A 26,037-nucleotide genomic window follows, 5' to 3' on the forward strand; every position below is an offset into this window, starting at 1 on the left:
CTCAGCGGGTCCCCATCACCCGTGACTCCTGCCGCCTCCTTGCAGAAGTCAGAGCTGATGACCTGGTGCTGTCTGACTTCCACCAGTTGGGTTAAAACTGGCCCTCGGCGGCCGTCACCGTGGTGGCAGGAGGCGGGAGGGAGCAGTGAGCGCCTGCCTGTGTCCCTGCCCAGACCTGGCTGCCGGTACTGGTCACTGTGCTGCACCTCCCTCCTCACGTAGTCCACTGGTCCAGTCTGCAGACCCTACGGTGGTAAGGAAGCTACAGACCGCACGGAATCAAACATGCTTTCCCTGTCTCCGTGAGTCACATTCACGCTTTCCTTTCCTTTTTACAGCAATAGGAACAGGGTTGGGGCTCCATCTGCCCTTTAATTAGTAGGGGGCTCTCAAGAGGAGGCCTCGGAGGGCTTTGGGACCCACCAGACCTCCAGGAAGATGAAGTTCTGGATTCGACACTGTCCTGAGGGCTCATAGCTTGTGTCAGATTCTCGAAGTTCCTGGCCCACAGACAAAGCCAGGAGCAGCAGTCTTCAGCCCCTTCCTTCCAGCGTGCCCTACTCAGCCGGCCCAGGCCCCTACCAGCCTGGTCTCCCCAAATGAGCCCCCACCTACCGCCTCTGCCCACGGAGGCAGGCAGAGGATGCGTTCAAGTCTGCCCCGAAGAAACTCACCACGCCTCTGTACGAAAGCAGATTTATTAAATGTCTCTACAGTGACGGGGGGCTCACGCCCCCCCACACACACAGGGATCTAGTGTTTCTAGCTGTCCGGCAGAAGCACTGCCAGCCCGGAGTCTCCAGCCGGGTAACGTATCACAGATACAAGAGTCAAACAACCTCGACAGCAAGAGTGTGACAGAGGCCTGTCCCCCGCTCCAAGTCCCATGATTCTGTCAAGGTAATATTGCCAACAGCCATTCACATTTCATGTGGCTTTACACACGCAGGTGATTCAGACAAACACAGAACGAACAAGCCCAGGAGCCGAACACGACAACAAATCAGACGTCTGTAGAAAAGGGAAAAGGTATGTACAAAGTACACAGTACGTGAGGTATACACGGCATTCTCACAATGCAGGTTAGTAGTTTGCCTAGGCGTAGCCCTTAAAGATGCCTGCCTGGCTTTGTGCCATTTCTCAAAATACAGTATGCTTGGTTTACCCGTTTCACCATCCGACTGCAGCACTCTCACTGGTTTTAATGCAAGCGGCAGTTTCTCGGCGAAACTCCACCACCGCAGGACGGAGCTCTTGGTAGGAGCTAATCGTGGGAGCAGAGGACCCTCGAAGAGAGCGGGGGCTTCGGCACCAGGGGTGGGAGCCACGCCCGAGAAGCAGGCCGGATGATTTCCAAGTCCTAAGCAACTGGGTGTTTGGGGCTCACTGCGCCCCTCCAGAAGCCGCTGCACAGTTATCTCCACGGGGCCACGGCATGCTATGGAGTCGGTCTGAGGGGCTCCTCACCCCAACATACGCTTTCTTGGAAGCATGAAGACATTTAAGGTTTGCCCCTCTTCGAGAAGGGTGAGAAGTCTCCTTATCTGTCTCCCCGAACAGAACGCCCCACCTAAGTCCTCTTGGGGAAAGAAAGCAAGGGACTAAGTGCTAGGGGATTTCAGGGGCACCCAGGAGCCAATGGCGCAAGTGATCAGATTCGTTCTAAGGAAGTGGAGGCTGAGCTCTGGGGCCAAAGCAGCTGGGTGTTAAAGCTTTTGGTGGGTTCTCAGGATGAGCTGGCAAGGCCTTCACCGCTGTGGGGGAAGGTTCCAAGGAGCCACTGTTGCCTGGGGCGCCTCGGCAGGACTCAGGAAGACCCCCGAGCTCCTCCGTCTGCCCCAGCAATGGAGCAGAGCCATTGGGAAGTCTGAGTGTTAAACCAGAAGAACTTCGGATCAGAGAAACCGCGGTAGCAAGTCCAGCTAGCAAAGACGAGTCCAAAGATGGCAAGGCTGTTGGCCCAAGCTGTCCAGCATCCTGATAAAAGTTACTGCCCAAAGAACCACTGTTCAATCAGCCTCTTTCCCACTCCAACGTTTCAGTTTGTGACATCTGAACACACGTGGGACACCCACATTCTCCACCCCGAATCCAACACAGGGAGAGCTGGTGACAGTGTGTGAAGCAGGGGATGCCTCCGCCACTGCAAAGTCAGATGGACGCTGCCTGGACCAAGAGTCGCTCCTCCCAACACTGCGGCCCTCAAGACGCAGCCACTGCTCTGTGGCACCGTGCCAGAGGGCCTGCCCGTCTTCAGAAATGGAAATGCCATGTGTGAAAATTCTGAGGTTTCTGAGGTTTCTGGGATTAGCAAAAGAAGGAACTAATGTCACTATCCTCCTGGTACTCTGGAACAATCTGGTCTGAAGTTCCTATTTCTGAGTCAACGTACCCAGGTTCCACGGTGGATGCAAACCAGGGATGGAGTAAGATTTCAGGAGCAGTGAGTCTCTCGGAAGGCTCTCGTCTCAGGAGGCTGCGGATGAGGCACCTGGCTTTGGGGGAAATGTGGTCGGGAATGCAGAACTGTCCACGGCGGATTTTGGAGAAGAGGGCACTGGGGTCCGAGTCGTGGAAGGGGTACCGTCCGACCAGGAGGGTGTAGAGCATCACACCCAGGCTCCACACGTCTGCGGCCTTTCCGGAGTAGGTCCCCGTGGTGTTGAGGATCTCAGGGCTCACGTAGGCTGGGCAGCCGTGTTTGTCTGACAAGGCATCGTCTTCGCCCTTGATTATGTGCGTATCTTCTAGGCTTTCCAGTCTCAGCTGAGCTCTGCAGGACAGAAGAACCAGGCTGTTAAGTCCAGACCAGGTCTATGGAAATCAGGCTCGGCCAAGCCTGGCCGCACCTGCAATCCCAGCTCTCCCAGAGGCCAGCCTGGGTAACTTAGCGAGACCACGCCTCGAAATAAAAACAGCTGGAGGGCCGGGGATTTAGCTCAGTGGTTCCGCTGCCTGCCTTACAAGCACAAGGACCCGAGTTTGATCCCCGATACAAAAAAAAAAAAAAAACAGCTGGAGATGCAGCTCAGGGGCAGTGTTTGCCCAGCAGGTATGAGGCCCTCGGCTCAATCCCCAATAACCACAAAAAACAAGAAACAGCAACAAGGCCTTCCCAGAACCCGCATCCACAGGCGCTCACTGCAGAGGTTCGGGAATGCCATTTACCCCTTCCCCAGTAAGTCACAATTTCACAAACCAATGCAAACTGCAACAAACGTTTGCAAAGTACGGAGAGAACGCCTGGGTGGAGAGTATGATGCAAAGCCCCAAATAATAGTCATGATGCTCGAGCTTGTAGGAGATGCCCTAGCGGGTCACACAGAGTTCACACTGCAGAGCCGCCACAAAGCTCTCAGGGAACAGCAAGCAGTATCTCCTCCTTCCTCGGGGAGGGCAGGAGCGACCTTCAAGCCAATCTTTTCTCAGGACGCTGAGGGCCAGGGCCACTCGGACACGTTTTGCACTAGGGAGCACAGAGCAGTCACTGTTGGTGTGTGTGAGTCATCAGCACTGCCCACACTGACACATACACGTGAGGAAACTTGCCTGGGTCCCAGGCCTGCTCCCTGGGATGGGAAAGCTGCAAGGAATGCTAATCACACTGACGGGGTGTTTCATGGCTGGGAACAGCAGCTTGCAGACAGTGAACAAGCAAGACTGGTGGTGACCTGAGGCACCCCAGAACTCCTGCCTAGGCACACGTGTTTACTCTGGAGGGGAGGGCTCTGCCCTGGAAACAACCACACTGACAATCCTCTGGTCAGGGCTCTCTCGTGAAGCTGCAGGTAAGCAGCCACTCGCGGCCCCAGAGCTTGAAGCTGGGCTGGGGGCTTCACAGCAGCCTCTCCCTGCTTCTCCACAACAGCCCTGTCTTCTGCAAGTCACTCGCTGGGAACCAAGTGCACACAGCCAGCACAAGCCCATGGGTCAATTCCTTTTCCTCTGAAAGGTCTGGGCTTTTTTCTTTTCTTCTGCCCTTCCTGCCTTGCTGCTCCCTGGAGTGTAGTATACATGTGCTAACTTCAGTATGTCCTCAGCCTGACCTCCCTGTCGTTATGTAAAATACCCATTGGTTCTGTAAACGGAAAATATGACTCAACACGCACTGGCTGCCCCTGATTGGCTGCTGTAGGACTGAGCCCTGCACCTGCGCTGGTTACACGAACAGTGTCAGCCTGCCATTGCTTAACCCCCGGGTTGCCAAACCCCGTGCCCATGACACTGGCCTGTGCAACGCAGATTTCAAAAGCTAGCAAGGAGATGTGTAAGGCATGTTTCAGAAAAATGCATCACCATATCACAGGAACCCAAGTTCCAGGAATTGGACACTTCTTCATTGCAAACAGCTTGCTTTTCTTTGCTAATGAGTATGTTTCAATAATGACTGCAAGGTCATATACAGAGTCAGGCTATGGCATTCAGCCCGGTACTTTTCAGGGTGCTCTGGAGTTAAAGGTGAAAATGTACAGGTGGAGTAAGCCCTGTGGGGGCAGAAGCAACAAAATAAGTCACCCCTGCCTCTGATTCTAGAGCACTACTGCTGCCAGTCTTTCCACAAGACATGTGGTCCCTGTCTTAAAATCAGGTCTATCTCATGTGGCTTCCTGTACTCTCTTGTCTGAAACCTCCACTTTGAATCTTAATGTCTCATTATTGTCCTATCAAGCTCATCTTGTCCTTTATGAGGTAAGCCATGATCTATATTTAGCAATCAACTCTAGCCAACTTCTATTTACTATTCAGTGTGGCTATTTTCTGAAAATGCAGCCAATGAGATGGCTAAGAACTCACCAGACAATGTGAGGAAAATACAGGGGACCTAGCCTGAAAGACAGCAGAAATGGGTACAAAGGCGGGCAGATTTCTGCAAACATGACAAGGCTGAGCGGCCACGTCTCTAGGCAGAACAGAATACCCTGGTGTTCTGGGTCTGACAACTTCTCCTAGGAGTCCGCACTGCAACACGCAGGTTCCCAACTACAAGCCAAAGGACTGATTTTGCTGACAACATTGAAGACCAACCTTTCTGATCCTGGGGTACGAGGGAGGACCCACAGAAGCACTGAGGGTGCCCAGGCTGCATCCAAGGCGGTACCAAGTAAACCCGTCCTGGCCATAACTTTTCAGGAGCAGGAGGATGTCTAGATAACAAACCTGGGAACAACCGCATCCTGGGGTTGCTCTGCAGCCACACACTGCCCCACACCGCACAACCTGCACCCACCTTTTGGTTTCAAAAGCCCACAGGCGGCCGCTCACCTCTCCTCCGTGGAGAAGACAAACTTCCTAAGCTTCAGGTCCCCCAGCACGATGGCTGACTGGTGGCAGTGGGCAACAGCAGAGACAATCTGCTTGAACAGCCGGGCAGCCTCCTCTTCCCGCAGCCTCTTCCGGCTTCGCACATAGGAGTGCATGTCTCCAAAGTCCTTCTCGAAGAAGACATAGGCCTTGGTTTCCCCGAGGACCACCTCCACGATGCCAGTGATGTTTCTGTGGGATGGCAGCTGGATGTAAGGCCTGATCTTCTCCTGGTAGTGTTTAAGGGGAAACACCTGCGAAGAGAAGGTGACCTGTTAGGGGCTAGGAAAGCAGGCACTGCCTCCAAGTTCCCGAGGGAGCTGGCTGGGAGCCTCTACCCTGAGCTCTAAATGGCAGGCAGTAAGCTCCATTCATCTACTGCCTCTTCTCTCCGCCTCAGCTCACGCAGCCTTAGCTGCTCCGAAACCAGTCACAGCACTGTGGGTGAGCGGGTATCCCGAGGGCTGCTCCTTCCACGCGGGACTGAAGGCAGCGTCTTGCTGCGTGATCCTGACTCCCCTGAGCACAGCCCACAGCTCCCTGCTCTGTGACCCCTCCACAGCTGCAGAGGGAAGGGGGACAGGTTCCCAGCATCTCCAGGGGCTCACAACGGTGCCCAAACATGCACGCGTCTCCCGCACACCCAAAGGCCTGGCCACAGGGAGGCACAGGATGTGGTGACTCTGCAGCCTCCAAGGGGAAGCGCCGGCCACAGAACATGCCTAGCTGTCATTAGTCAGAAGGAAGAGATGACTTGGAAGGAGACGGTGACAGCGCGGGCTTAAGCAACCTGCCTACAGCTGTGAGTCAGGTGTCATCGAGTTCCACTCTCCCGGGAGACCTGGAAGGGGTGCCTGTGAATGGGCTTTTTCATGTCTATCCCCCACCCCACGTGCCCTGCCCCCAAAGGGGAGCATCTCCCCGAAGGAGGCGGCTGGTCTCTTTAAGGGCCTTTGTTCAGTCCAGTTACTCATATCCTAGACTCAACTGGAAATGGTGACACACGGGCTGTCACCATCTGGACCGGGCTATTATCTGCTCACAGGAACTCCTGGGCTTGCACAATGACTAGACCCACCCCACCTCGGAGCTGGTGGCTCTGGCACCAACTGGAAAGATCTCTCTGCCCTCCCTGCTCCCGCCCTGCCCAGGTCTCCCCAAACAGCTCTCGGTGACACCCCCACCCCAGAAAAAGAGACCTCCCCACACACAAACTGGGCTCTAGTGTGCGCCTGACATTTCACGCGCGTGGACAGTAGGTGGCAGCAGCAAGCCCAGGGGAGCGGGGGGGGGGGGGGGGGTCAGGTGAGTTTCGGGAAACCCAGGAGCAACTTTAACTCCAGGGATGGAAGCAGCAGCCCGGGTTCGGGGGTGTCTGAGTCCCCAGCGTCGGGCTCGCAGAGGGTGGACTGTGGGTGCGCGCTGCGTCCGTGCGCGCTGCAGGGAGCCGAAGCCAGCTCCTAGGAGTCAGGTTCACCTCCTCCTCCGGGGTGAGGACCCCCGGCTCCTAAGAAAGTCGCGCCGGAACCAGAGTGAATGGAAGCAAATGCCGCTATCGGCGTGGGCTCTCCAACGTTTACACTGGGCCACATTCCTAGGCTCGCTGCAAGACCCTTAGGACTGTGCCCTCGGAGGCGGAGGTCCAGGGGGTCCGCGGGGCATGCGTCGGACCGGCCTTCGCCGCACACCGCTGAGCCCCAGCCAGGCTCACTCGGGCGGGAGCCCTTCCAGCGGGGCGGACGAGGGCAGGGCAGCGGCGGGCCCGGAACCGTCTACCTCCCACAACTTACAGGGAGCCCACGCGCTGGCTCTAGGGAGCGCCGGGGCTGCTCCAGACGGGGGTCCCCGAGGTCCCACTCCCCAGGGCCCCCGGGCTCCACACTCACCCCGCCCCAAACCCAAGCGCCCGGCCCGGCCGCCTACCTTGCAGCGCAGCTCGCGGCCCGTGTGAATGCACAGCGCCCGGGACACATGCTCGCGCTCGGCCAGGGGCAGCAGCAGGTAGTCGGCGAGGCGGCTGGGCCCCGGCGCGCTCCCGATCCCCGGCGCGGCGGGCGGGGGCTGTGGGCTGCAGGGCGAGCCGGGCGGGCTGAGGTAGTCCGGGGGGCTGGAGCAGTCGGGCGGGCGCGGGCACTTGGCCGCCACGGCCGCCGCGTCGTCCGCGTCCAGCAGGCGCTTGGCCGGGGCGGCCCGGGCGGCCGGGAGCAGCAGGGCCGGACTGCGGGGCTGCGAGGCGCCGCTCACGGCGGAGCGCACGGGGCCGACTCGCATCGCCGGCCCGGCCGGGGCAGCCCCGGCTTCGTAGGTCCCGGGATCCGCGCAGGACGGCGCTGCGGGCTGGGGCCGGCGCCGGCTTCGCCCAGCCCGCGGGACGGGTTCACAGGCAGGGTCTGGCCCGGCCCCACCGGGGCACCGCGGGGCGGCTCCTCGGCGCTCGCCTCGCACGCGGGGACCAGGCTGCCGGGGCTCGGGGCTGGGGCGGGACCCGCGGCACCAGGCTGGCGCCTGCCCGACGGCCCCGGAGACGGAGGCGGCGGCGGCCTGGGCTCGCAGGTCCTGAGCGGCGAGGGCCCAGGCCCGGCGCAGCCGGCGCCCTCCCCAGGCGACGAGTCTCGGCGCCGGAGCAAACTTTTCCGAGCGCCCGATGCCTGCGCTCCGGGCTCCGGGCGTAAGCTAGACAGGAGCGGGGAGCGGCTCGAGTGACGAAGAGCGAGTGTGCGCCGCCCGGCCGCCAGCACCGCCCCCGAGCGCCCGCCCCCGCTGCCGCGCGGTGACTCACGCCAGGCACACACGCTTGCGGCCTCTGTGTAAACACTCGGGAGCGCGTTGTGCAACGGGGGCTGCGGCGACTCGGCCCCGCCGCCCGGCAGTCACCGTCACAGTCACCGGGGCGGGCGGCGCAGGTGGCGGTCCGGGTCTCCCGTGACGTCAGGGACCGGCGCGGGGCGGGGCCGCGGGGGCGAGGCGAGCGCTGATTGGCGCGCGCGCCCCATTCACGCTGCACAATGGGCTGCGGGCACGCGCCGTGGCGCGCCCCCGGCCCCCGCCCCCTTCGCCTGCGGCCGGGCGGGGGAGCCCGAGCCGAGCCGAGCGATTTCTGCTGCTCCTTGGCCCGGAGCTCCGGTGAGAGCGTGGGCGCCGCGGCAGCGGAGCGGGGGACGAAGCTTACAAACCCAGCCTCGGCCGTCGCCCCACGCGCAGTTCCCGTTCCGGGGAAGCCCTGCGCGGTGCTGGTTGCGGCTCTTGCCCCGCCCGGCCCGGCCCCCGGCGTCGGTTCCTCCCACGAGTAGCACCTTCTGCGCGGTGAAGTAGGGCGAACACCTGGCCTTCTGTGCGGCCTCCGCCCGCTCCGGAGCGCACGGAAACGGCTGCCGGCCCGGCTGCTGGGAACAAAGGCGGCGGGAGCGCGGGGCCCACGTGGCCGCCGCCCGGCCGGGAGGTGGCTCGGCCCCGGGATTGGTGAGCGCGGAAGGGCGCCTTGTGCCGCCTCGCGAGGACCTCCGGGGTCTGTCGTTTTTCTTTCTCGAGCGAAGCAGGGCAGTTTGCAGTCCCCAGACGCCCAACCTAGACGACTGTTCCCAGAGTCCTTCCTGCACTGCTGCCAAATACTTACTTTTCAAAAAGCAGGTCAAGCCCCAAGAATAAATGAAGGATTTCCTTATTAATTCTCCCTCCAGCACACGCTAATTAAGCATCTCTTGAGGGAGAGGCGCCAGAGAGTGGAGCAAGGAAATTGAAACAGTGAAAGGAGCTCCGAAGCCCTCTGTGTGTCCTTAGCACTTGGCGTGTGTTACTTTGCTTCCCTTTTACGACCAGCCTACGGCGGTATTTTTTGCCCCATTTCCTGGGAGAAACTGAAGCCTAAAAGACTACATTCCTGGCCGTGGCTAAACAGCTCACACTTGGTGGAGAGGTCAAGCTCCTATAGGCTCCTGTGGGCTAGAGACAGATTGGCTCTGCGGGAGAGGGAGGCCTCCGTGGAAGGAGCGTCAGGCCCGGGCGTGCAGCGGTGGCGCAGGCGGGGGTCTGGGGTCTGGGCGGCCAGGAGGAGCGGGAAGGCCACTGGGCCGTGCGCTGTGAAGGCTCCACGCCAGGCCGAGGAGGTTGCCCTCGCACCCGGGCCCAGGAGCGAGCCCGCCCGAGGTTTCTGCATCTCCAGATCCCCGTGCCAGAGTCTGAGAGCCCCTGCGCTGCCAGCCCGGCCCCTACCCCTTCAGGCAAGCCCAGCGTGGCCCAGAGTAACGGCCGCCCCCAGGACTGGGCCTCAGCAGATTCTGGCTCTGTTCTCGGCTCTTCCGGTGCCCGCCCCGGTTTACCGAGTGGAGGCCTGGAGGGACGAGTGCAGTGGACGCGAGGCAGGTGGCCAGGCTGTCTTCCCTCCTATTTGCGTGGCTGCAGCTCACCTGACCTGTGATGCGGCCCCCAGCACGGACGTGGGGCCGGGGTTCCATTGCCCTGGCCATCCGGGTCAACCTGGCTTCCCAGGAGGCCTATGTCCGGGACGACGGTGGAGCCCGGATGTCGGGGTCCTCGGAAAGGCCTCCCGGATGGGGTCCCCACGGCTGTCCTGAGACTGCCACATCCCAGCTTCTCCCTTGCCATCCTGCGTCTCCCTTCCCCGGGCCCCCTAAAAACCAGCTGATGCTGCTGTCCCGCTCACAGTACACTTCTTGGGGACTCCAGCCTGCGGCAACCATCCTCATGGTCCTGGCTCACTCCAGGGGCTCAGGCTTCTGGGATCAGGTGACCCCACTTCTCCCCCAGTGCTGCTAATCTGAGTCACCCCCGGGTACCGAGTTTGGTCCGTTCTGTTTCTGTTCCTCCAGTACCTCTGTACTGGAATTACCTCTTCATGTTACTCTTTCCCCTGCACTTGGTGGCTAGGCTCCGTTTTCCTGCCTGCCCTCGCTTCCCGCAGTGAGGGCCTAGCCTCACCTGCCAGCAAGCCTGAGCACCTACTCAGCCTAGAGCGCTCCTACTGAGTGCTGAGGCCACAGTGGTGCACAAAGCCAAACTGTCCTCTGGCCCCACATGGGCTCTCGCTCGGAGTCCCTTTCCTAGAGTGGGAATTTGGTCACAGCAGGCTCTGGCCTAGAACCCTGCAGGAAGCCTCAGATAAAGTCTGGATGCCACAGTGGTGAAAAGTAAGCTCTTCCAGATTCCTGCTTCCCTCCCAGCCTCACCCTCCTCACCCCTGTCCCTGGCTTACCCCTGCCTGCCCCTGGCGGGGCCCCAGGTCCTACCTGCCATGGCACACTGCCTTCCTCCTGTGCTGTTCCCTCCTGTGGAATCCCCAGCCCGCCCCTCTTCCTGCCAATCTAATAAACTCTTACTCATCCTTCAGAACACCACCCAGATTTCCCCAGCACCTATGGACAGATGTAAATGTCATGCTGGGTGCAGCCAGATCCTCTGTCTGCCGTCCCTCGGGACCCTCCCCTACGCTGTTTGAAGAGGACAGGGCTGTGGCTCATATATAGTCACCAGCTTCCAGCCGGAGTCTGTTATAAAAGAGGCTTAGTGAGTGTTCACTGAATACATGTTCGGGGGGGATAGGGCCACCCACAGGAGAGCCTGAAGACAGGGAGAGCCAGCATGGGGCGGGGGCTGCAGGCTTCGGGTTGGGGGCCAGACCTGCGTGCAGGAGGAGGTGCTTGGCTGCTGGCAGGGCCTGGGACCAGGGAGGCCGGGACGAGGGCACTCCAGAGGTCTCGGTTCAGTGCAGGGTCCCCCGCCCCACCCCCACAAGGGCTGGACAGACACCCCGCAGGCTGCAGAGTCAGAAGCCAATGCTCCCACTGCCTGAGAACTATCGGGTGCCCCTCAGTTGCGACGGCCTGGCACTGCCGGCTTTTCCTCCACAGCAGGGTTCTTGTTTGTGTTTGAGACAGGCTCTTGCTGTGTAGGTCAGACTGGCCCTGAACTCACTGTGTAGCCCAGCTTTGAACGTGCACCAAGCCTCCTGCCTCAGCCTCCCCAGTGCTGGGATCACAAGTGTGTGCCACCACACCTGACACCAGCAAGGGTCTTGTGAAAAGAAATAGGTACAAAGATATGGGAAGTACTTTTGGATTATCCACCCATACCCAAATGGGAGGTTATCAGGTGTGGCTGGGCCATGATTGGGAACAATGTTCATTAAAGGCTTGCAAAGGCCTGATAAATATGTAAGTAGGATATTTATGAGGAAGTAGTTCTTCCCGTGTTCAAGAGTTCTTTGAAGCATAATCCCAGCACTCAGGAGGCTGAGGCAGGAGGATCTCGGGAGCTCAAGGCCAGCCCAAACTACATAGCGAGACCCTGCCAAAAAAAAAAAAGAGGGCCTGGGGATTTAGCTCAGTGGTGCTGGGCCTGCCTTGCAAGCACAAGGTCCTGAGTTCGGTCCCCAGTACCAAAAACAGAAGAGTTCTTTGCTTCCTGAAGGGGTCTGCCACATGATGCCACCAGCAGGTTGCTTGCGTGCCCTGAGCATGGCTCGGGCGTTGGTCACAGCTGAGTGTGCATGCGTGTGTGTGTGCATGCGTGTGTGTGTGCATGTGCAGCCCATCCCCTCAGCACCACGCCGAGCTGCCCCGGATGTTCCTACACGTTGGATTGCGGAAGAAGACTGGTTCACCGCCAGCTTGTCAGGCACTCGTGCATTGCGTAACCGTGGTGCAGGAAACCACTGATTTTCCTGGATGAGGCCGGGCTGATGAGCTCGAGTTCCGTTCAGCCTGGTTGGTGCCAAGAAGGCTCCCGCAAGGCCCGTGATCCCCTCAGGGTTCCCGTCCCATCTCCCCACTTCGCCGTGCTTCCTGGGGACAAGGCAGGCGTGTGGCAGATGTCATGTCCCCGACCCTGAATTCCAAAACAGTTAAAAAGTGTGGGGACGTGTGTAGAGCAGACAGTATTTCAAAAGCTCGGAAGTAAACCTGGTATGTTCCTGCCATCGAGACGCTTTCCTGTTGTTTAAGGTTTAAAATAATCTTGGAAGCAGCGATCACCGTTTATTCAGATCCACAGGCTTATAGAAGCTGAGTGCCTAACTTTCCCGTCCTCCTTGTACTCGGTCTTTTCAGTCCTGGGGATCGACTCTCGAAGGAGCTCCACCCCCGTCCTTTAAACGTTGTTTTAAAATTTAAGCCGAGGTCTTCATCAGGCACGAAGTTGCCCAGGGCTGCAATTCTCGATCCTCCCTGTCCGCCTCCCAGGGTGCTGGGATTACAGCACGTGCCACCAAGCATCTGACTTGCAAATCGCACATTTGGGAGGTGGCACAGTTAGCCTCCAACCCCATCTGCTTGCTCCTGGCCCTGCCCTTGCTCCTCCGTGTGCCCCCATGGTCTCCTAATGAAGAACTTCTGTCCAAACCCCGGGAGCTGAGCTGTAGGAGCGCAGACCCCCCTCGGGCCTCCCCCGGCACCTGGGGGGCCCAGTCGGGGAGATCCACGGTCGGAGCAGCCTCGAGGGTTGTGAACCACCTCTTACGCTCCTGTGGGCTCAGTGTGTGCGCTGTGGGGGGCAGGTCGGCCAGACGCGGGGGGGTCCCGGATGCGAGGCTGACGCCGAGCATAGAGTCCCTCCCTTCTGAGCCCCTCGCCCTGACTTTTGCATCTAGCCCTGTCGCTGGCTCTTGGCTCATTGTGGTCTTCATTCCTGTCTATCGCCTGGATGCAGATCAACCTCTCCACCCAGCCTGAGGGGGTTCCTTGCTCTGCCCCTGACCTGGAAGGCCGCCCCCCACCAGGTCGCTGGGTGCTGGGAGGGTTGGGGTAGAAGGCAGCACGGGGCGGCCAACGCTGGTGTCAACACTGCCAGCGTGTAGCTCTGTACACTGGGAGGTGTTCCCTCTTGCCAGTGGGAAGGACTCAGATCTTTGGGTCAAAAAAGACCTGGGTTCAAGGGCTACCCCTGCCGGTAGCTGTCCACCCAGCCTAAAACCACTGTGACTACTTTTTTAAGAAACTGAGACAAATCCTTCGCCCCTCTTCCAGGGTGGGGAAAGGCTTATGCTGCCGAGCGTTGGCAAGGAGGGGCCAGGCAGCTTTTGCCTTGTTCGCCTGGACACTAGCAGTCACAGACCTGGCCAGCTGGGAAAGGAGAGAGTGTACCCAAGGATGTGGGGGGGAGGCCTGCACCGTCCCAGCACGGCCGCAGCAGTGAGGGAGGAGGCTGCCCCAGGCCAGAGCGCTCTGGCTGCCCTCGTGCCTGGCTGTCCCGACCCCCAGCTGGCCTGCACTTGGGGCTGGCTTATCACCCAGCAGTAGAACAGCCTTTTGGAACTCTCCAGCCTGCAGGACGCTGTGAGATGCCCATTAGGGAAGGAGCCCCTTGCCCTGCGTGGGCACCAGGCACAGCATGGGCCGGATGCCAGCTCCAGTGCTGCACCGCTCTGTGGGAGACTGGCTGCCTGGGGCCTTGCGCCCCGCTGGACCCCACCGGAGGAGAGAGGAGCTTTCCAGACCCACACGGCCTCCTGTGTCCAGATGCAGGGCAGCCCCAGGCCTCACCCGCTCTGTGGCATCTTTGAGTCATCTGGACCTGTTGCGAAGGTGTCAGAGTGTGCATAAGTACCCGCGCAGCGTACATCCTGCGGGCTGTGTTTTTCTTACTAAAAAAAGTCCCCACCCTGCTGTGCTGAGGTCTGCAGGCTCCTGGGGAGCAGTGCGTCCTGCGTCCTCGAACACGCCAGGTCCCCTCCCTCGGCCGGGCCTGGGTGGCAGCCAGTCAAGCAGTCAGCCCCGCACGCACGGCTGTTTGGTTTCTAGTCCTAAGAGGCCTCCGGGCTGCGGGCCTTCTGGTGACAGTGCTCCTGCTGGCTGCTGCCTGGGCTGAAGGGGCAAGGGGCCAGGGATGAGGCCCCTCCATCCCTCCCGTCTGAGTCCCTGGCAGCCGCCCGAGGCCTGCACAGACCCCTCGAGAGCCTGCAGAGCTGACCACTTGGGCATGGGGAAGGCTGCGGAGCCAGTGGCCCTCGGTGACGGTGTCTCCCCCCGGGACAGGGGCAGAGAAGACATCTCCTTCACCTCGAGGACAGCCGGCAGGTGGCTGTTATCTCCGTCCTCCAGCTCAGAGGAGGCTCAGAGATGCTATCCAAGCTGCCCGGGTCACACAGCACAAATGGCAGAGCCGAGCTGGCTTCAGACCACTGGCCTCCTTCCCAGGCATGGCCTGACCCAGTCCCTGTCCTCAGGAAAGCTCTGGAGCGAGGTCAGGCCTGCGCCAAAGCTGCGGCCAGGTCACGCAGAGCCTCACTGCAGGCTTCTGTTTTTCCTCCTTTCCCCTTCCTCTCCCCGCCTGCCTGCCTTGTCTTCCTTTCTCCCTTTCAGTAGTCTGTGTCTATAGCACATAATGGTCATGGGAAGTTGGTGCCTGTGCATAACACAGCTCAGTTCTTTCCGCGTGCCATTCTCCTCCTTCCCCATGCCTGTTCCCTTCCCATTTGCGAGGGTCTGGCTCCCTCGTCTGCAACGTCCATCTTTGATTTTGCTTTTAGATTATTTCTGCTTGGCTTCCTCACATAAGAGAAACCATGCCACACTCAAGCTTGCAGGTCTGATTTACTTTCTTTAATGTTACGGTGTCAAGGTGTGTCCATTTTCCCGTAAATGACTCAGTTTTATCATGCTTTATTGGCTGACAGTACTCCGCTGTGGTTTTTCATTGTTTTTTGTTTGTTGCTTGTTGAGGCCTGGTCTCACTATATGGTTCTGGCTGTGTAGGGCAGGCTGGCCCTGAAACTGCAGTCCTGCCTCAGCCTCCTCAGTGATGGGAGTGCAGGTGTGTGCCACCACCCCAGCTCACCTGTAGCCTTGGGGAGGGCTTACCTGGGTCCAGTAAACAGAGTTCAACTGACCAAAACTTGTCTTAAGACCTGGGCGATTACGGTGCCCTGGGCTGGGGCTCTGGAAGGCCAGAGCCAGTTGTCATTCAGCACACAGGAAGAAGGACACCCGGGGAGTGGAAGCCATTCTGCAGAAGCCCCAGGGCTCAGCCCAGGCCCAGGCCCAGAGCTGCCCTGCGCTGGTGCAGCCTGTGGGAGGCTCCACCCCTGGAAGGGTTCCTGGAGCCAGACACCCAGGGCACATCTTGCCAAGAGGCAGCCACAGGCAGCTCCGGATGTCGGCCTCAGCAGATCAATGAAAACATTACCTGGCCCAGATGAGCCGCCCACAGGAAGCCACACTGTCACACAGCGCTTGTACAAACGGAACCTGCCAACCTGCCAGCGTGGCTGAGGTTAAGAAGTGTTTCTCAGCCAGGCTAGCCTGCAGCCATCTCCGCCCTGCGGGGAAGGTCGTTTCAAGGGTACATCACTGGTTCCCTTTCCTGTGGTGAGATGCCCACCACCCTCCACAGAACGGCTGTAGGCCAGCCATGGCCCAGCCCTGCTGCTGGAACGAAGACCCCAGAAGGAAGGCAAGGGACAGGGCTGAGCCTCTCCCTGCTGCTTTCTGAGAGGACCATGCCTGGTGGGCAGGATTTGGGGACAGAGCCCCAACCACACTGCACCTTCATGGTCAAGGATGCGTCTCAGCCACACCAGGTTCCAGTGACTGGCAAGGGACCGGAGCATGAAGCAGGCTGGAAGTGGCACAAACAGTAATCCTTCTTACCCAGTTTGTTTGGGGTCAACCACAGTTCAGAAATACGATTCAGAAAATCCTAGAAACACTTCATGTTTAAACAACTTTTACCATAGTGTGTAGTTAGAATTATTCTCTTTTGTTATTGTTACTGTTGTTGTTGTTATTGTTGATCTCTTACTGTGCTTAATTTAGAAATTAGACCTCATAGATACGAATGTTGTATCCGTTGCTTTCCTCATTGCTGGGACAAAATACAGGATGCCCACAGGTTAAAGGCAGAGGTTTGTTTAGCTCACGTTCCAGGGGATTCAATCCATGGTCTGCTGGCTCCAGGGCAGAAACATCATGATGGACGGGCCTGGTGGAGGAAAGCTGCTCAGCTCACGGCAGCCCGGAAGCAGAGGGAGAAGCTGGGGACAGGAACACACCCTGGCAGGTCATGACCCTTTGACTGTGCCGGACCTCCTAGCAGCACATGTAGCTACCAAACTCATCGATGCACTGATGAATATGGTGCCCCGTGACCCAATCACCTATGAGCATGTGAGCTGGGGGGACATTTTAGATCTAGATCATAACATATGTGGGAAAACACAGTTTATACAGGGTTTGTGAGCACGTTCCTAATCGTGTCTGCTATATGGGGCTGATGGGATGCCGTGCAGGGTAACCCAACCCTGCCTCAACCTGGGGAGACCCCAGCACTGTGCACCCGCCAGCTGGACCTTGTTTCCATCCTAGGTCTTGGCTGGTGTCGAGTCTCAATGTGGCAACATTCAAGGAAGAGGAAGGCATCTCCCCCGAGAGTTCCTTCCCTTAGGAGAGAAGAGTCCCCAGAGCCCCAGCCCATCCCTGGCAGACCCCGTGCATACCACAGGGTCTCATGCTCAGGTCCAAACCCACTGCTGTGCTATGGGCTGAACTATCACTGTCCCCCTATTCATAAGTTGAAGCCCTATTCATAAGTTGAGGGACTACATCTGGGGACAGGTCTTTAAGAAGGTAACTAAAGCCAGGCATGGTGGCACACCCAAGTAATTCCAGCTTCTGGGAGGCTGAAACAGGACGACCCAGTCTGGGTAGTTTATTGACTTAGCAAGATCCTGTCTCAAAATTTTTAAGTATTTTCAGAGGCCCTGGATTACATCCCAGTACCACAAAAAAGAACTGTTGAAGGTAATTAGGTGAAATGAAGTCATGTGGGTGGCCCCCACCCAAGCTGAGTGGTCTCCTTCTACACTGCCCAGTCTGAGGAGGACCGTGTGAAGACAGCAGGAGGTGTCAGAAGAGACCAGCAGCCTGATCCTGGCCCTCCCACCTGCACAGCTTCTGTTGAACCCGCTGTCTTTGGTACTTTGTTCCTAAAGCTGAGGAGACAGATTTCAGCAGCAGTTGCAGGAGGACAGGTGGACGCGGGCTGCACGGGAGAGGGCCGCCAAAGCCTTGGGGGAAGCTGGCCGTGGGTGGGTGGACGCCCCATTCCTGACCCACTCTGTCCACCTGGGCCCCTGTCCATCTCTCCCTGAACAAACCGCAACAACTGTGTGGTTCAACTCCTGCCTCATTACCTTCTCTCTTGCCCCAACAGTGGCTCCAGGTCAGCTTGCTAGGGTTTGGGGGGATCCCCGCACTGTTCTGTCCTACCCAGAAGGCCGGGCCTGGGTTTCCTCCACTGGAAACCAGCCACATGCCCTAGTGGGCTATTTCACACTTCACCTGACAGCAGCCTCATTTCGAAGTTCTCAGGGACAGAGAGGTGCTGAGAGTTGCAGCAAAGGCCACTGACCTTGCAGGCCTGGGACTCGAAGCTCCAGCACAGTGCTGCTGGGGGCCACCTTCCTGCTGGACAGCGGGCACGGGGTCCATGCACAAATGATATTTATGCAAAAACGGATCAAGGGGTAGGAGATAGTTTTGAATGTTTTATGGAGCCAGTATGGTGGCACACACCTGTAATCCCAACACACTGGGAGGCTGAGGCAGGAGGGTTGCAAGTTTGAATTGAGCCTGGCCAACTCAGCAATTTAGCAAGACCCTGTCTGAAAAATTTTAAAAGGAAAACACTATTAGGGGCTGGGGATGCCATGTGAAGGCCCTGGGTTTAACCCCAACATATCCCCCCCACCCCACCCCCACCCCCACCCCCACACAAAAGGAACTCTGATGGGCCGCTAGGTGGGACGCCGGGGGGGGGGGGGGGGGGGGCAGACAGGACCTGGGAAAGGCAGAGGTGCCACGCCCCGGAAGGGTCCCTCCCTGCTGCTTCCCAGGGAGAATGCACCCTGATAACAGCCTGGAAGCGGCCGCCGGCGAGCGGTTCCTCCCGGCCCGCGCAGGATCGCCCGCCCCGTCGGCTGCGCTTCTCTCCAGCTGACGGCCGCGCCCCGCCCCGCCCCGGCAGAGGATGCAGCTTGGAGGGCGGAGGCCGAGTCGAGGTCGCAGGGGCAGCACTGGGGCTCCCTCCAGGAACAGCCCGGGGCGCAGCGGCGTGGCCCGCGGCTCCGGGGGCGTCACTCGCCAAGCGGGGCGTCCCCGCGCCTGTACCCCTGGGAGCCACCCCCGGGACTGGGGCCTCCGCGGTCCCGGAATTCCTGCCACTGGCGCCGGGCCCACCTGGGCGGGGAGGGCGCAGGCTGCTCACGGTCGTCCGCGTCCGAGGCAGTCGCGGGAGGCGACACCGCAGGCCACGCGCTGGCACGGACGCCGCCCGGGCCGAGGTCACAAGGGCCCCGGGCGAGGGCGCCGGGCTCTGCACCCTGGTGTCGGACCCCGAGGCCTGCGCCGGGCAGCGGGGCAGCTGGGGGCGCCCGCGCACGGGCCTGCAGCAGACCCCCTCCACCCTCCGCGAGTGGACCTGGGGCCCAGATCACGGCCGCCCTGTCCCATCCTCATCCGTGAAGTGAGCGCCTTGCACTCACCAAAGGCCCGGCCCGGCCTGCAGAGTTGCTCAGCGCAGGCCCCACGGCCAGGCGGGCGGGCGCAGCCGGTTACTGGCAACTGAAGAGGAAGAGCGCTTTGGAGGCCTTTCGGGTTGCTTGGTCCTGGGGGTTGAACCCAGGGCCTTCGCGGAGCTCGGCCCCAGCCACTTATGTATGCCTGTATCATGCGTATGTGTATCACGAATGTGTGTGTAGCATGCATGTGTGCATGTATCGTGTATACATCCATGTGTCATGTATATGTATCGTGACTATATGTGTGTATCATGTATGTCATACAGTGCATACATTATGTATATATTGTTTTTATATTATGTATTATGTATACTGTAACCTGAATGTATGTATCATATATGTGTGTATCGTGTGTATATGCATGTATCATGTCATGCATGTACTGTATCTTGTATATATGCACATATGTATTGTGCATGCATGTATCGTGTATGTATGTTTGTATAGTGTATATATGTATATGTGTATCATGCATATATGTATCATGGATATATGCATGTATCCTGTATATATGTATTTATCATGTATACATATCATGTATATATGTATTGTGACTATATGCATTATCATGTACATATGCATGTGTATGTGTGTATGTATCATATATTGTGTATGTATCATGAATGTGTCATGGATATGTCATGGATATGTGTGTACACTGCATATGTGTATCGTGCCTACATGCATGTGTCATGTATATATGCCTGTGACGTGTATATGTGTGTATCATGGATGTGTGTATCATGGATATATGCATGCATCCTGGATATATTCATGTATCGTGTATGTGTCATGCATAAATGTATCATGTATATATTTATGTGTATCGTGTATACATGTACACCTGCATGTGTGTATCATGAATATATGCATGTACCATGCATGTACCATTTATACATGTATATCATGAATATGTGTATTGTCATGTATGTATTGCATATATATATCATTTATATGTGTACCATGCATATATGCATGTATCATGTGTACATGCATGCATCATGTTTATGTATATCATGTGTATGTGTATCATGAATATATGTGTGTGTATTTCTGAGACAAAGTCTCACTCAGTTGTCCAGGCAGGGCTCAAACTCGAAGTTCCCCTGCCTCAGCCTCCCAGAGTACTGGGATTACAGGTGTGCACCACCAGCCCTGGAAAGGACTGAGCCTTTGGAGAGGAAAGCAGGCTTGGGCCTCCGGTGTGCATGCCTGGGGAAAGTGCGGAGGGCTCTCCCACTCCAGACTGACCTGGAACCTTCCCGAAGGCAGGAGCAAAGGGGCCCAGGCCTGCCCGGGATGTGCCCGCACTGCCCGCCGGGCATCTCCCCCTGCAGCACGGCTCCCTCAGGAGAAAGCAGAGATGTCCAGCTGCACCGAACCACACTGGCCGGCTTCGAGTCCCCTCCGGGAGGACCCAACCTGGTGCCCCAGAAGGGTATGCGCCAGCCGCCTGTCCTGAAGGCCTTCAAGGCTCAGAAGAGGGGACAGGGCACTTCCGGACCCAGGCCACTGGTGCCCTCCTAGGCATCACCTGTCTTCTTACTCCTTGCTCGCCTGGAGGCCTGATAACCTGCCAGGTCTTTGTTAGAAGTTTAGTTTGTAAGTACCTCCCACCCTCAGCACTCTAGAAGGCTAAGGCAGGAGGATCACACGTGCGAGCCTGGCCTGGGCAATTTGACAAGGCCCTTTGTTAATGCTTAACAAAAAGGTTTAGGGTTGTAGTTCAGTGCAAAGACCTTGGGCTCAGTCCCCAGTACCACACACACACACACACACACACTCATACCAGAGTCATAGCTTTATAATAAATAGGGGTTTCTTTTTTTCATGTAAAAATCATTCAAAACTGAATAAGGGCTTTTACTTCTTTTTTGGCAGCAGAGTGATGTCACAGCCAATCCCATAATCCTGCTGGTGCTGCCCTTGACATTGCAAGATGGCTGCTGCAGCGCCAGATATCACATTCACTGTGTGTGTGTGTGTGCGCACGCGCGCGTGTGCAACAGGGTTTCACTATGTGGTTCAGGCTGGCCTTGAACTCCCAGCAGTCCTCCTGCCTCAGCTTCCCGAGTGCTGGGAATACAGGCCTGCACCACCATGCCTGGCAATCACATTCACCCTAAGAAAAGGAGACAAGGATGGAGTGGAGGTGCTGTTGGTACCTGTTCTCCTGTTATGTAGCAGAAACTGCTCCTGCAGAATGTGGGGCTTCACACAGCAGTCACATGCTGGCCCAAGGGCTGATCCGCAGGTCAAGTCCACCTGGGCCCACTTACGATGCAGCAGCCAGCGGGGTCTGGGGTCTGCAGTGTCCGAGCAGCTTCTCCCCCAGATCTGGAGTTGGCCCATGGCTGTTGGAGATGTGGGATCAAGGGTCAGCTTTTGCAGCTGCAGGAGAGGAGCACAGGTAAAAGGGTGCAGCGAGCGGATTCGCCACAAAGCCTCCCAGGAGCACAGCCCTGTGCATGCCTCCACCCTAACCAGCTGAGGCACCTTTCCAGCTTCCAGCCTCTAGACCTGCAAGGAAACACGTTTGTGCTGCATTACACCACTACGTCTGCGCTCATCTGTTCTAGAAGCACTGGGAAGCTACGTTGCCTCCTGCTCTCATTCAGGGGAGCAGGAGCTAGCAAACCACGGCCCCTGGCCTGACCTTGTTAATAAAGTTTTATTGGAACACAGCCCTGCCCTTCCTTTGCGCAGTCACTGTGACAGCGGCCACCCGCACCTCCTCCCTTTCCACTGACTTCCCATGGGGCTCCTCCAAGCTGTCTGATGGTGACCACCTTGTCACATCACCCCAGGCCTGTCACTCGCACCCTGGCAAGAGTCAGCAGGGGCTGAGACAGCCCGGAGCAGAGCCCAGGAGCCACTCCCCACTCATGGAGTCACACAGCAAATGTTTCTTGTCCACCTACTGTGTGCCAGTCACTGAGATGTGGGTGTCAAGCACAGTGAGGTCAGCAGCAGCCTCTGCTTTAGGAGAGTACAGTGCAGGCAGGGGCAGCTGGAGGCCAAGCACCTCTCGCTAAGCCTTGGGCCACGTTTGCCACTGTAACAGGGAAGGAAAGCTTCCAAATGCAGGAGACTGAGTCTGCCGCTGCCTCCAGAGGCTTCCTGGTTGGCCTGTGGTGAGAAGGATATTGAGGGCTAGGCCGATGGGCTCTCCAGGCAGGGACGAAGCCCAGGCATCTGACTGGAACCCAGGACACCACAGCTCCACTGTGCCAGGCTCCAGGCAGAGCCCCAGTGCTGGGAGGGCTGGCATTTTCTGTCATTTCATTGAGATTGGAGCCCAGCCCAGGTGGCCACGCCCCAGCAGGAAGAGCTGAGGCCAGGCCCCGCAGACCCTTGATTTCCTGCTCTGGAAGCGGCCTGGGGCAGCTGAGGGAAGTGGAGAACTGTCCGGAGGGGTTGTACACACCCTCAGCCCCTAGGAGACAGCTGGCTTCCCCCGCCAAGGGGGTCCCTGAGCAGTAAGCCACCTAGCCCGGCCAGCAGCTGGCGGCTGCAGGAGTGGGGACAGCCTGGGTGGGGTCCGCACACCTGCTCCCAGGGGACCTGAGGCAGCAGTCTCCGGAGCAAGAGGCCTCCTCTCTCCCTGCTGCGCCAGCCATGGGCTCCAGTGTCTTGGCTCTGTCATGTCCCTCAGGCCAGGGCCAGGCCACCTGGGTCCTGGTGACCTCCCAGCCCGGGGAACCCTGCGCCCCCTGCGCCCCTGTGTGACTTCCCGCCTTGGGGACTGAGGGAGGGTGAGTGGCCCAGCCAAGCCCCCTGGGCTGGCAGGGGACAGGGAAGCCCGGCAGAGCTCCTGGGGCGGGGCTCCTGCACGCAACTCCGAGCAGCCCCTCAGGAAACGCTCACTGATTGCGGCCTCTGCTGCTCTTGCTGCTCAGGAAGCAGCATGAATAGCTGTGACCCAAGGCTCCAGGCAGTTCTGGGGCACGGCCAGGGGAGGGCTCTTCTCGGGTGCATGCATTGTCCCTTCCTGGAGCCAGGAGGGCAGCTGCACGGCCTGAGGCAGAAATGGTGTGCACAGGATGCTCTGCGAGGGAAGCTGGACCCTGCTGCAGGGGTCTCAGGGACACCACAAGCGTCTTCTACCCCTTGCAGAAGTGCAGAGCATGAGTAAGGCAGTACCCACTCTGCACAAAAACCCTGACACCAAGGGTGCCACGCCCTGCCGGCCCCAGGAAAGAAGAGGATGGCTGGACAGGGCAGCCAAATGCCACTTCCCTGAGAATTCACCAAAACTCATAGAATCCCTGTCAGGTATAATAGGCATGAAAGCTGGGCAACCCTGCCTATCCTACCTTCCTACCTACCTTTCTCATAAAATTGGTAGACATTTTCTTCTCCAGGGCCTTTGCACATGCTGAGTCCTCTTCTGGGCATTTCCGCCTCATGGTCCATCCCATTTCTTCTCCCTTCTGCATCCTGCAGGTTTTAGCTGAAATGTCATTTCCCCAGAGAGAACTTAACTCAGTGAGCTGAATCACCATCAGTGGCTGCTCCCAGCAGCCAGTCATCACCTTTGTGTAGGCCAGTGTTGGACAATCATTTGTGCAGCTGTTTGGTGTCTGCCCACTGCCCCCAGACAAGTGCTGTCAGATCACTGGTCACATCTGTCTCACTGGCAGTGTCCTCAGGCGTTCTTTATTGACTTGGAGAGAAGGGAGACAGGAAGGAAGTGAAGAAGAGAGGAAGGAGGGAAGGAAGGAAAGAAAGGGAAAGAAGGCAGTGAGACAGGGAGGGAGGAAGAAGAGAAAGAGGAAGAAAGAAAGAATAAATGCCATTGCTTGTGGCTGTTTGCTGCTTCCTTGCTACTTTGCTGCCTTCTGCCCACCATGAACGGTTTCTCCTCTGTGACGCCATCTGCCGTGCCACCCTGCCTTGGAGCCAGCCAACTGTGGACTGAAACCTCTACACACTAAATCTTGGAAACAGCCCAAATACCCATCAATGGGATGAATGGATAAAGATGTGGTTTTTTTATTCAAGGAAGTACTACTCTGCCATAAGGATAAACTAGAGACATTTCTAGGTAAATGAATGCACTTTGACACTATATGGACACACATGTTTAAATATCACATTGTGTCTCTGGTGCGATAAACCAAAAGTGTAAATAAGAACCTTTTACTTGCCAGGCAGGTGCAGTGCCACTGAGCTACATCCCTGACCAGTCCTTTTTCTTGAATGAATAGTGGTGGTACCTTTCCTTTTTAAAAAAATGTCTGCAGGGCCAGGGATTTAGCTCAGTGATTCTGTCACTTGCCTTGCAAGTGCAAGGACCCGAGTTTGATCCCTGGTACCAAAAACAACAACAACAACAACAACAACAACAAATGTCTGCTGATTGCTCTCCAGCCTTTGGCCAAGATCAAGTGGTAAAAACTGTCTGCTGTAGTTTGGATCTTGATTGCCCCTGAAGGGCCACATGGAAAAGGCTAGTTCCCCACATAGCGGATTCTGTCTTTGACTGAGATCGAGCGTCCTCCCCGTGTAGGTGGGGTGGTGGAACTTTTGAGAAGTCATGGGGCATAGACCTTGAAGGGAATTGTGGGACCGGATGCCTCTCCTTAATTTTTTCCTGATTAGGAAGTGAGCAGTTTAGCTCTGCCACGTGTCCCTCCATCATATGATGCCTCGACACAGGTCCAAAGCAACAGAACCAACTTATTGTGGGCTGGAACCTCCAAATTCACTCATATTTATACCCTATTCCCACTCAGGATAGAACCTAGGGCCTTGTGGATGTTAGGAAAGAGCTCAACCCCCAGTCCAACTTTTTTCTTTATAAGCTGATTGTATTAGCTATTTTATTACAGTGATGGGCAGCTAATACATTAGCCTTTCTACCCCCCCAAAATTTGGCAATATGTTTTCTGGTTCATGAAATCCAGACCTTCAGAAGCCTAGGCCTTTGCTGCCTAATGTGGTAGCTACCAGCCATGGGGGCTGTTGAGCCTTGAAATGTGGCTGGAACTGGGTTAAATAAAATATATCATTAAAATTAACCTCAATTATTTTCTTGTATTTTTTAAAAAATATGGCTAATGGACAATTTAAAATCACACATGCTTATCTCTGTGGCTCATATTCAGTTTTTGTTGGCCAGTACTGGATGCTTGACTACTCAGCCTTGGCTCTGCTTGGATTAGAAGACAAGATGACAGCTTCTCCTCACTTGCAAGTCCTTCCTCAGGGGAGGTAGCGACTACATCAAGTAGGCTTGCATTGCATAACAAACTGCCCTATAACTTAGTGGCTTCAACAACAAATATTTACTTAGCTAATGATTCTGTGAGTCAGAAAGAGGGCTGTGCTCAGCTGGGCAGTTCTTGAACTGAGTTTGGCAGGTCATACTTCATGTCAGGGGTCAGTCCGGTGGTTCCACTTCAGGGGATTCTCTGGCTGTTGCTAGATGACAGAGCAACTGGGCTGGTGCCAGTGGCCCTCATCATCTGTCAGGCTCAGGATTATTCACACAGTGGCCTCAGGGTTCCAAAGGCAAGAAAATGGAAGCTGCCGGAATCCTGAGGGCCAGGCTTAGAGCTCATCCACAGCCTTGTCCACCTCTACTGTCCAAAGCAAGTCAGAACCCCAGCTGGATGCAAGGTTGGGTAGATAGACCCTCCCCCTTTAGTGAGAAGTGCTGCAAAGAGTTATGGCCCTTTTGCAATCCATTTATGCCACTGAGTGTCCCCTAACATCTTCTTCAAAGACAGCCTGTTCCTTGCACTCTGTCTGCTCTTTGTCAGGCCCTCATGAATCTCATGGGCCCAGGCAGTCTTATGCTTGTGGTCCCTTCCTGCAAATGTCACATGTTGGAACCTGAGGGGCACTGTGATCATATGAAGAGGGACTTTATGAGGTGATTAAGCCATTAGGACTCCACACTCACAAGTGAAATTGGTACCCTTACAAAAGGTCTAGAGGAAACCATCATAGGTCCTTCTGCCTGCCCATCATCCACTGTGTGAAAATACAGTGCTCACCCCTCCAAGGCACCATAGACAAGCCGCCATCTTCGAAGTAGAGATCAGCCCTTTACCAGACACCAAATCTGTTAGCACCTTGATCTTGGCCTCCCTACTTCTAGGGCCATGAGAAATGAGTTTCTGTTCCTTATATGTTACCCAGTGTAAGATATTTTGCTGTGGTAGTGACTAAGACAAGCCTCTTCCTCCAAAAACTATTAACAA

General features: G+C 57.1%; 1 protein-coding gene across 2 annotated transcripts; it reads right to left on the reverse strand.

Annotated features, from left to right (window-relative positions):
* Positions 1–682: 682 nt before the first annotated feature.
* Positions 683–8,233, reverse strand: Trib1 (tribbles pseudokinase 1). Of its 2 annotated transcripts, none has more exons than XM_087187941.1 (3): positions 8,081–8,233; positions 5,263–5,555; positions 683–2,773 (listed from the first exon to the last, which is right to left on the reverse strand). In XM_087187941.1, exons 2-3 carry the CDS (start codon positions 5,415–5,417, stop codon positions 2,308–2,310), a joined length of 621 nt encoding a protein of 206 aa, XP_087044067.1. In that variant the 5' UTR covers positions 5,418–5,555; positions 8,081–8,233; the 3' UTR covers positions 683–2,307. The 2 variants fall into 2 exon arrangements, with proteins under 2 accessions (XP_087044067.1, XP_004838018.1); XM_004837961.3 differs by lacking the exon at positions 8,081–8,233 and adding an exon at positions 7,225–8,041.
* Positions 8,234–26,037: the final 17,804 nt, after the last annotated feature.

This window comes from Heterocephalus glaber, unplaced genomic scaffold, assembly GCF_053883595.1.
Source record: "Heterocephalus glaber isolate CG9 unplaced genomic scaffold, H.glaber_assembly_v1.0 deba00000281, whole genome shotgun sequence".
NCBI classification, from domain to species: domain Eukaryota; kingdom Metazoa; phylum Chordata; class Mammalia; order Rodentia; family Bathyergidae; genus Heterocephalus; species Heterocephalus glaber.

Bases quoted from the DNA above. Each gene is read 5' to 3' on its own strand.
- Trib1 (XM_004837961.3), bottom strand. From the start codon at position 7,572: ATGCGAGTCGGCCCCGTGCGCTCCGCCGTGAGCGGCGCCTCGCAGCCC. The intron at 5,556-7,224 runs GTAGGCGGCCGG...TTCTCTTCGCAG, and splicing joins GCCGCGAGCTGCGCTGCAAG to GTGTTTCCCCTTAAACACTA. The intron at 2,774-5,262 runs GTGAGCGGCCGC...TCTGTCCTGCAG, and splicing joins GTCTTCTCCACGGAGGAGAG to AGCTCAGCTGAGACTGGAAA.